Below are 10,042 nucleotides of genomic sequence, written 5' to 3' on the forward strand. Positions count from 1 at the left end.
ATTTTACCATCACCTGGCAAACATTGTAATGGAGTTAAGAAGCAGAATAATCTTGACAAGTGGACATGACAGTGTAATTCCTGAAGAATTTCCAGAAATTTGGTGAGAGTAACGATTTCCCACTGTATATATGCTTAACTCAACTTTATGCAAATTTCAAGGGGCAGAGAATCCTCAGCTGACACCCGATTTACAGAAGAACAAAATCTATCAGAAAGAATAATAAGCACAAAGACATTTATTTAGCAAAGCAGAGTCATGACCAGAGTAAAATAATTTAATACAAATAGATTAGAAATAACCATTGAAAACACAGAAGATAGAAGTAAAATAGTGTTTCTTGATGTTGTTATTTTGTTTCAATTTTTTAAAGCAATAACTTCCAGCCCCCCCCAAAATATTACATATGACTTTATCAATGCAATATTTTTTTTTCCCCTTGGAATGCCTGGATTTATAAAAATCGACAGGGAAATGGACTCATTGTGTTGTATTTGCTTAGTTAAATTTTGAGTAAATATTTTGTGGGCAGATTTTTTTAGGCTGCTACTTTTGAGTAGCAGAATATTGGGGGAGGTTGCATATGGGTACCAACGTGTGTATGGGAAATACTAAAAATAAAACAGGTAACTTATGCAGCTTTCTATGTTTTAGTTCTGAATTTTTCTTACTCTTTTTATTTCTGTTTTGAGATAGCAGTCAGCTATGAGAAACCACACAACTGTGACAACCTTTATTCTTCTTGGACTGACAGATGATCCACAATTACAGGTAGTCATTTGTCTTCTTCTCTTTTTCGTCTATATGTTGAGTATCACTGGGAACCTAACCATCATCACCCTCACCTTACTGGATTCTCATCTCAAGACACCCATGTACTTCTTTCTCCGAAACTTCTCATTTTTAGAAATATCCTTTACAACTGTCTGCATTCCCAAATTTCTTCTTAGCATGGTCACAGGGGATAAGACCATTTCTTACAGCAATTGTGCAGCACAGCTGTTTTTTACTATTCTTTTGGGGGCAACAGAATTTTTCCTCCTGGCTGCAATGTCCTATGACCGCTATGTGGCGATCTGCAAACCTCTGCATTACATGACTATCATGAGCAGCAGAATCTGCAATCTGCTGATCTTTGCTTCATGGCTGGCTGGTTTCCTAATAAGGTTTCCCACCTCTTCTTATGGGTCTTCAGCTTGATTTCTGTGCAGCCAACACTGTAGATCATTTCTTCTGTGATGTTTCTCCTATATTACAGCTGTCTTGCACAGACACATATATAATAGAATTAATGACACTTCTCTCAGCCATTTTGACACTCCTGGTTACACTGGTGTTAGTGGTTCTCTCCTACACAAACATCATCAGGACTATTTTGAAAATACCATCTTCACAACAGAGGAAGAAGGCCTTTTCGACTTGTTCTTCTCACATGGTTGTTGTCTCTATTTCTTACGGCAGCTGCATTTTTATGTATGTGAAACCCTCTGCAAAGGAAAGGGTGTCTTTAAATAAAGGAATAGCTCTGCTCAGTACTTCTGTTGCACCCATGTTAAATCCCTTCATTTATACGCTGAGAAACAAACAAGTAAAAGATGCTTTTAAACACATGGCTAAAAAGATTGAAGTTTTCTCAATAAAGTGAATAACTTTAATGATTAATAAGATTATGTGTAAAGCAACAAGAAGGATGCAGTGTGTCAAAGACTCTTCAATGTCTGTATTAAAAATAATGTTAGGTATCTTTCTTAATTTATAATTTTCACTGTGGTCTGCCTAATCTTCAAACCCTAACCTCGACCCCCATTTTCCCCTAATTCCAAGAGCACATATGTATTTCTTATATTTATGCAAAGCCACCTGTCTCTTTATTTGGTGCCTTCATTCAATCTCCTCTCAAAGTATTCAAAGGTATTCAGAGATTCAATTAGAAGATGTTTTATGTAAAACCAAACCTGTTGCCCTCAAGTCAGTTTTGACTTGTTACCTGGACTTGTTCATCTCTTCAGCTTATTACTGGTAGAGCCAGGTTTTGAAATTTCATTTCTTACTCAATGTTTAATAGCATCTTGTAATAAATCAATTTATTGGTATCTGTTGGAATTACACAGTTTTATAGCTAGAAATTTTCTATCAGGCTTGTAGATACAATATGTGGTCAGAAAGAGATTAAAGGAACTTTAGAGAAGTTAAATCTTTACTCACGTTGCTGTTACCAGATAAAGATTGCCATTTCCTTTTATTGAGTGCTTGCAATGTGCCAAGTTCTGTAAAATATATTAGGTCCCATTCCAAAATTCTTTAAGACAGGTATTGTTGTGTTCATTTATGCATTAAATACGTAAGGCATAATGAGCTTAAATAACTTGCAGATGACTAAAATCTTAATAATGACAAAAAATGGACAATAAATTTCCATGAGTCTCTTAAGAATTATTACCAAAATCAGGTAAATAATCTCTGTATTGCACACCTCTGTGTCACCTGGTATGCAAAAGGAAGTAGGACAATATATAGAACATTGTAAAGAGTGGGGTAGATAAAGTTACGGGATTGAATAGAGTACCTCTTTTTCCAACCAAGAGAGTTGAGAATTACAATTAGATTCAATGGCTGATCATGTCCAAAGCAGGGTGTTTTGCACCTTTTCCTTTAAATTGTATGATGTCTCAGTGTGACCAAAAGAAAAAACTTTCCCATGAAGACTAATGTAAATTTCCACAGTGAATATGTCTACCACTTAGTTTCCAAACCAGATAACTGATGACTTTGTAGATAATTTCTGATTGGTAGGATTATCATTTCCTTTGACTTATTAAATTTAACATAAATTTTAATCCTGATGTGTTTCAAAGCAGATATAACACTGTTATACCACTAGATTTGTAAGCAATTGAATAGGAATTTTATAAGCATTAGGGAGAAACTTTAAACCTATATATCTAGATAAATATTAGTGAGGGTATTGAGAAGAAGCAGAGAAGACTCAAATATACATTTTAAATAGGGGCCACGTGTATGTAAGTGGTTTTTATAAAACTGCTATACTTTAAAGGATATTTTATTTGACAGTAAAAGTTGGTACATCAAAGAAATATTCTTCAACTTTTCCTGTTGCATAAAATAACTAGCCTGTGTTTTGCAATCAGCTTCTGAAAGGTATCAGGAACTTAAGTGTCTATGCACAATACTTTCTACTTCTACGTAATAACCACATTCCAGAAAAGTAGTCTCAAAATATTTCACATGTGGCACATGCTAGAATTTATTGCAATTTTTTTCTGATTTTCTTATGAACACTTTTGCTTAAGTCTCAAGTTGTTGCCAAATGAAATTATGAAAATATTTATTTTAACTTTCTAAATTTTTTTCTGCTCACAAATTTTTATCTTCACAAATTTTTTCTGTCTTGGAAGAAGTATAGCCAGAATGGTCATTAGAAGCAATGATGGTGAGACTTTGTCTCACATACTTTGGACCTGTTATCAGGAGTGACCAGTTTCTGGAGAAGGACATCATGCTTGCTAAAGTAGAAGGTCAGTGAAAAAGAGGAAGACCTTCAATGAGATGGATTGACACAATGGCTACAACAATGGCCTCAAGTATAGCAATGATTGTGTGGATGGCGCAGGATGTGGCAGCGTTTTGTTCTGTTGTACATAGGGTCGCTATGAGTTGGAACTGACTGGACCGTACCTCACAATAACAATAACATCAACTTTTCTTTTCCTTATTTACTAAGCTTATTCCTTTAAATATGAACAGAAGCCTATTTATCTCTTATTAAATCCAACATGTAGGTAAATTCACAAATCCTTTCACATAGATCAAAGACTATGAGTTCTCCCATCAAAAGTAATTATAGGTAACCTGAAACTCGGAAATCTATGTGAAACTCAGAAGTCTATTTACTAGATTTAGCTAAATAAAATGCATAGGCCTTTTTATCCCCCCCATTCCTAGAGTGCACAAAAGTAAATAATTAAAATGCAGAAGTAAAGAAACCTTAGCCCTAAACAATGATGGAAAGTGATTAGTGGAAGTTATTTTCCATTTAATTTGAAATAAATTATGAATTTGTGTGTGAGTGTTTACTTGTGTGAATGCCAGTGATGAGAATGCATTATATGAACCTGTGATTTTCAATCCCTATGAGTTGGAACTGACTGGACCATACCTCACAATAACAATAACATCAACTTTTCTTTTCCTTATTTACTAAGCTTATTCCTTTAAATATGAACAGAAGCCTATTTATCTATGTGCTAGGGATTTTATTTTTTCTTAAGGTCCGTTTTTTTGCTCTTATTCTTCCCAGCCCTGATGTTCCTTCCTCTCTGAAACTGAAAAGTAACAAAATAACTAAGTTTTTGTTCCATTAGTATATGTTCAGTGTTAAGAAAAGCTAGACTTAAGGTATGTCAATGTTCTTTTAACTATCCCCCAGCCTCTGATCTCTAACTGATCCTCCACACTGCTTTTAGAATACCTTCTAAAATACAAATCTGATCATGCTGCTCTCCTGTTAAGATTTTTTTTTTTTTTTTATGGATGTCTATCTCTTGCAAAATAATGTTCAAAGTCCTCAACCTTTTTCACAATCTGGCCTTTCCAGTTTCATTTATTATCTCTTTCAACTAGGAGTCTCAACCACAGTGAACCACTTAGGGCATTGCAAATACTGTGCTCTCATTTATACAGAATGCATGTCCTTTGGCCAAGTCTTCTAGGCTACTTCGTGAAACTTCAATTATCAGTTAATGTGGGGGGACTCTGGTCAACATGGCTAAGTTAAAACCAAACCTAACCCATTCCCACTGAGTCGATTCAGACTCATAGCGACCCCATAGGACAGAGTAGAACTGCCCCATAGAGATTTCAAGGAGTGCCTGGTGTATTCGAACGGCCGCCTTTTTGGTTCGTAGCACTTCACCACTATGCCACCAGGGCTCCCATGGCTACGAACTCAGATTTCCGTAGTGTTTCTGTAGCCAACTTTACACGGAGCCTATCATGTCACAAGTAATTAACCGTTCATATATGTTTCCTGTACTGAATTCTAAGTTCCTCAAGAGCAAGGCATTTATTTTGTAGATATCTACATTCTCATCATATACCCAGTGTATAGTAAGGCATAAATGAATGAATCGGTGAAAGACAGGAGATAAGAGTGAGGCCAATATGTTTGATAATAAAAAATAAATTTAAAAATGCAGCATTTGATGGCATTAATATAAAAAAATTAGGTCTAGATACAGAATGTCAATTATAGAAGTAATCAAATGGATCAGACTTGATAATATATCATGTAACAATATTTAGATGTTGGAAAGCTATAAGCTTATTATTGTGATTCATAGAGTATGATATGAGAGTAGAGGAGAAATAATTAAATTTTATGCAGCAATATAGCAACCTTATACCATATTTTAATAATTGTACTTAGTGTTTATTCTATACTTGAAATTGGTTAGGGAAAACCTTGTTAAAGTGAAATAAATGAAATTGTCAGAAATTTGGAATTTATATGAGCAATTATTGAGAATATTAATGAAATTGAGTTGAGGAAAAATTACTTATAAGTGAAGTGAATGCTGAGAAAAAGAATGAATCTTCAAATACTAAGATCACTACGCTTTAAAAAATTATGCACTTGTTTTCATTGCTATAATAGAAGCCTTCCTTTGGTGTTTATGATACACCATATGAGTAAAAAAAAAGCATACTTTCACAGATATGAATATTTATTTTCACAGACATGTATGTTTATTTGTTTATAAATTATATATCTGCTACAGTATAAACTAGAGCCCTGGTGGAGCTGCAAACTGAAAGGTTGGCAGTTCGAATCCATCAGTTGCTCCTTGGAAACTCTGTGCGGCAGTTCTGCTGTGTTCTATAAGTTCGCTATGAGTCGGAATCAACTCGATGAAAATGGGTTCTTTTTTTTTTGTATCCCATATAGTATAAACTATTTTGCATATTTTAATAGAAAAATAAAAATTAAGGTGATAAAATTATGCAAAAGAAGCAATATATTTTATAGCATAACTCAATTTTATTTATTATTGGTACAGAATATTAGGTTCAATTTGGTTAATACACTTTATTATATTTGCACATATTGGTTTTATTCTTTATGATAGTGATCTGAAAGTCTTACGCCAAGTTTATTTTTTTCCGTTACCTAGTTAGTAGGATTGCTATAGTGTAAAATTGATATTTACAATGACATGCAGATCCATATTAAAAGAAGTGGAAATTATTCTGCTCTACAATTCAAATATATTTTTTGTAATTGAGCTCATACATTTCTGTCTTCTCTAATGTTAATCAGTTTTCTTGATTTTGTATTTTCATATAACCCTTTTTTAAAAGCAGACATTCCTTATTTTGAACATTTTTTGAGATTAAGATAATTCTGTTTCCTAGGTTTCCTTACGGTTAGATGAGCTTTTTCATAAACAATGATTTTATATAATTTTCAGAAACAAAGATTTTGGCAACAATTTCAAACTATTGTTTTCACAAACTCCTTTTTAAGAGTGGTTATTTTCTCATTTTTTTTGAAACACTATCCATTTTGGAGTGAGTGGCAAGGAGGTAAAGTTCTGAAAGCATAAAATTGATGGTAAGCTTTTATCATGGAAGAGAGAAAATTGAAATATGTGTTTGTAAAATAAAATTTCATTAATCTCTTAATGTGTCCTTTTAAAATAATTTACCTGCAAAAAAGTCTGCTTCTCTATGTGATTTAATTTTTCTATGTGTTTTAAGCAGTTTATTATACAATGTTATATGATTTATATTATTAAAGATAATTTTAATAGAATCACTGACTTCAATAATATCACTTAGGAAATAAATCACAACAACAAAACTCTAACAAACTACAAGATCAGTGACTATCTTGGTTTTTGACAACTGACATGAGGCTATAAGAAATAAAAAAGATTATTTGTGGAAGTCATGTGAACTTCATGGTTTGTAGACTGTAATAATCTAAGGCCACCACAATATGACATTTTCTCTCTTATGATCTTCCATGCTGTTAGAAGAGGTCTTATGAAAGATACATCATGCTTACCTTACACTAATAAAAGAAAATTGGAGTAGCTATATTAATATCAGACAAGAATTCAGAATGAGGAATTCTATCAAGAATAAAAAGAAGAATTATATAACAGTAAAGGGAACAATTCTCCAAGTAGACATAACAATCTTAGACATGTATGTACATAGCAACCGAGCATCAAAATACATGAGACAAAACTGATGGAACTGAAAGAAGAAATAGACAAATATATGTGGAGACCCCAACAACCCTGTCTCAGGAATTGGCAAGTCAAGAAGGCAGGAAATGAGTAAGAATATTGTTGAAATGAACAGCATTATCAGTCAAATTGATCTAATTGACATTTTTAGAATAGCCCATGAAACAGCAGAACACACATTCATCTTAAACTTACTTGGAATAGTCACCAAGATAGACCGTATTCTCGGCCATAAAACACTTCTTAACAAATTTAAAATAATAAAAATCATACAAAGTGTGTTCTCAGTTCATAATGCAATTAAGCTAGACATCAATAACAGACAAATACCAGAAACCCCTAAAATATTAGGAATTAAACAACGTATTTCTAAATAATCCCAGCCCAGTGCCGTCAAGTCAATTCCAACTCATAGCTACCCTATAGAACAGAGTAGAACTGCCCTATAGAGCTTCCAAGGAGCACCTGGCGGATTCAAACTACCGACCCTTTGGTTAGCAGCCATAGCAGTTAACCACTACACCACCAGGGTTTCCTTCTAAATAAGAAATGGGTCAAAAAGCATTTTTTTTTTTTGCAAAAAGGAAAAAATATTTAAAAAAATGAAAATAAAAACACAACTTAGTACACTTTATTAAATGCAACAAAACAGTGTTTAGAGGGAAATTTATAACATTAAATGAATATATTTATAAAGAAGAAATATCTAAAGTCAATATTCTAATCTTCCACTTAGGAAAATATAGAACAACAAACACTTCAAATCTAAAGCAAGCAAAAGAATAAAAATACAAAAAGGAGGCAATGGAATTGAAAACAAAACAAAAAAAAAATAGAAAAAATAAATGAAACCAAAGGATGTTCTTTAAAATGATCAATAAAAATTGATAAATCTCTATGAAGGACACCTCACCCCTCCAAAAAAAACCCAAACTCATTGTGTCAAGTACACTCCTACTCATAGTGAACTTATAGGACAGAGTAGGACTGTCCCATAGGGCTTCGAAGGCTGTAATCTTTATGGGGACCCCTGGTGGCTCAGGGGTTAAGAGATCAGCTGCTAACCAAAAGGTCAACTGTTCAAATTCACCTGCTGCTCTTTGGAAACCCTAGGTGGTGAAGGCAGTTCTACTGTGTCCTATGGTGTCCCTATAAATAGGAATTGACTCCAGGACAACAATGGGCATAATCTTTACAGAAGCAGACTTCCACATCTTCCTCCTGTGAAGCGGCTGGTGGGTTCAAACTGCCAACCCTTCAGTTAGCAGCCAAGTGCTTAACCACAGAGCCACCAGGCCTTGTTCAATAAATAATACCTTCAAAAGAAAAAAAAAAAGTGAAGAAAGTAATTCTACTAACGTTTTAAGAATCAATGATACCAGTTCTCTAAAATCTCTTCAAGAAATCTCTAAGAGGTCAAATTTACCTCTATGCCAAAACTGTATAAAGAGATCAAAAGGAATTAAAATATGGACTAATATAACTCTTGAACATAGACACAAAAATCTTCAACAGAATTTTAGCAAATCGAATACAACAATGTATAAAAAGAATTATGTATCAATAACGGGTGATATTTATCTAGGTATTCAAGGCTGGTTCTGCACTTGAAAATCATCTATTATAATTCCTCACATCAATAGGCTAAAGAAAAAAATCATACAATTATTTTATAAAGTCTAAATCTATTTATGATAACATCTCTCATCAAACTGAGAACAAAGGGGAGCATTATCAATTGTTAAAAAACTATAGCTACTATAATATGACTGGTGAGACTCTGGATACTTTCCCCTCAAGATCAGGAGCCAGGCTAGGATAACTTCTACCTCCACTGTTATTGAACATTGTACTGGAATCCTAGCTGGTGCAATTAGATAAGAAATGAAATAAGAGTTCTAGAGATTGGAAATTAAAAAAAAAAAAAGAAGTTTTTATTTGTAGATGACATAATCGTCTACGTAGAAAATCCCAAAGAATACACCAAAAAACTCCTGGACCTAATAAGCAAGCACTGGAAGGTCATAGAAGATGAGGTTAATATACAAAATCAATCACTTTCTTATATACCAACAATAACCAATTAAAATTTGAAAAAAATTACAGTAGCACCAAAAACATGAAATATTTAGGTATTAATCTAACAAAATACGTACAGAATCTGTAGGGTGAAAACTACAAAACACTGATGTGTTTAATATTTTGTGTTCATGAATTGGAAGACTCAATATTTTTAAGATATTAACTCTTCCCAAGTTAATTTATAGATTCAATGAAATCTCAATCAAAATTCCAGTTAGCTATTAGGTAGAAACCAACAACCTGATTCTATATGGATGGGCAAAAGACCTAGAATAGCTAACCCTATGCTGAAGAAGAAAAGTAAAACTCAAGGACTCATAGTATCAGATTTTAAGGCTTGTTATAAAACTATAGCAATCAAGACAACATGATGTGAAAATAAGCACAATGATTCTTTGGACAGAATAGAAAAAAAGTAAAACTCAAGGACTCATAGTATCAGATTTTAAGGCTTGTTATAAAACTATAGCAATCAAGACAACATGATGTGAAGATAAGCACAATGATTCTTTGGACAGAATAGGGAGCTCTACAAATACAGTTGTCCTAGTTATCTAAAAAATATAGTGCTGCTATAACAGAAATGCCACAAGTGGATCGCTTTAACAAAAAGAAATTTATTTTCTCACAGTCTAGTAGGCCAGAAGTCCAAATTCAGGGTGTCAGCTCTAGGTGAAGGTTCTCTC

At 33.3% G+C, this 10,042-nt stretch overlaps 1 protein-coding gene across 1 annotated transcript; it reads left to right on the forward strand.

Moving 5' to 3' along the window:
• Positions 1 to 705: 705 nt before the first annotated feature.
• On the forward strand, positions 706 to 1,645 carry LOC126075529 (olfactory receptor 6C74-like). The gene is given in 2 exon segments (XM_049883371.1): positions 706 to 1,167; positions 1,169 to 1,645. Coding segments are annotated over 2 exon segments (939 nt in total).
• The last annotated feature ends 8,397 nt before the right edge of the window (positions 1,646 to 10,042 follow it).

This window comes from Elephas maximus, chromosome 4 (assembly GCF_024166365.1).
Source record: "Elephas maximus indicus isolate mEleMax1 chromosome 4, mEleMax1 primary haplotype, whole genome shotgun sequence".
Taxonomy (NCBI): Eukaryota; Metazoa; Chordata; class Mammalia; order Proboscidea; family Elephantidae; genus Elephas; species Elephas maximus.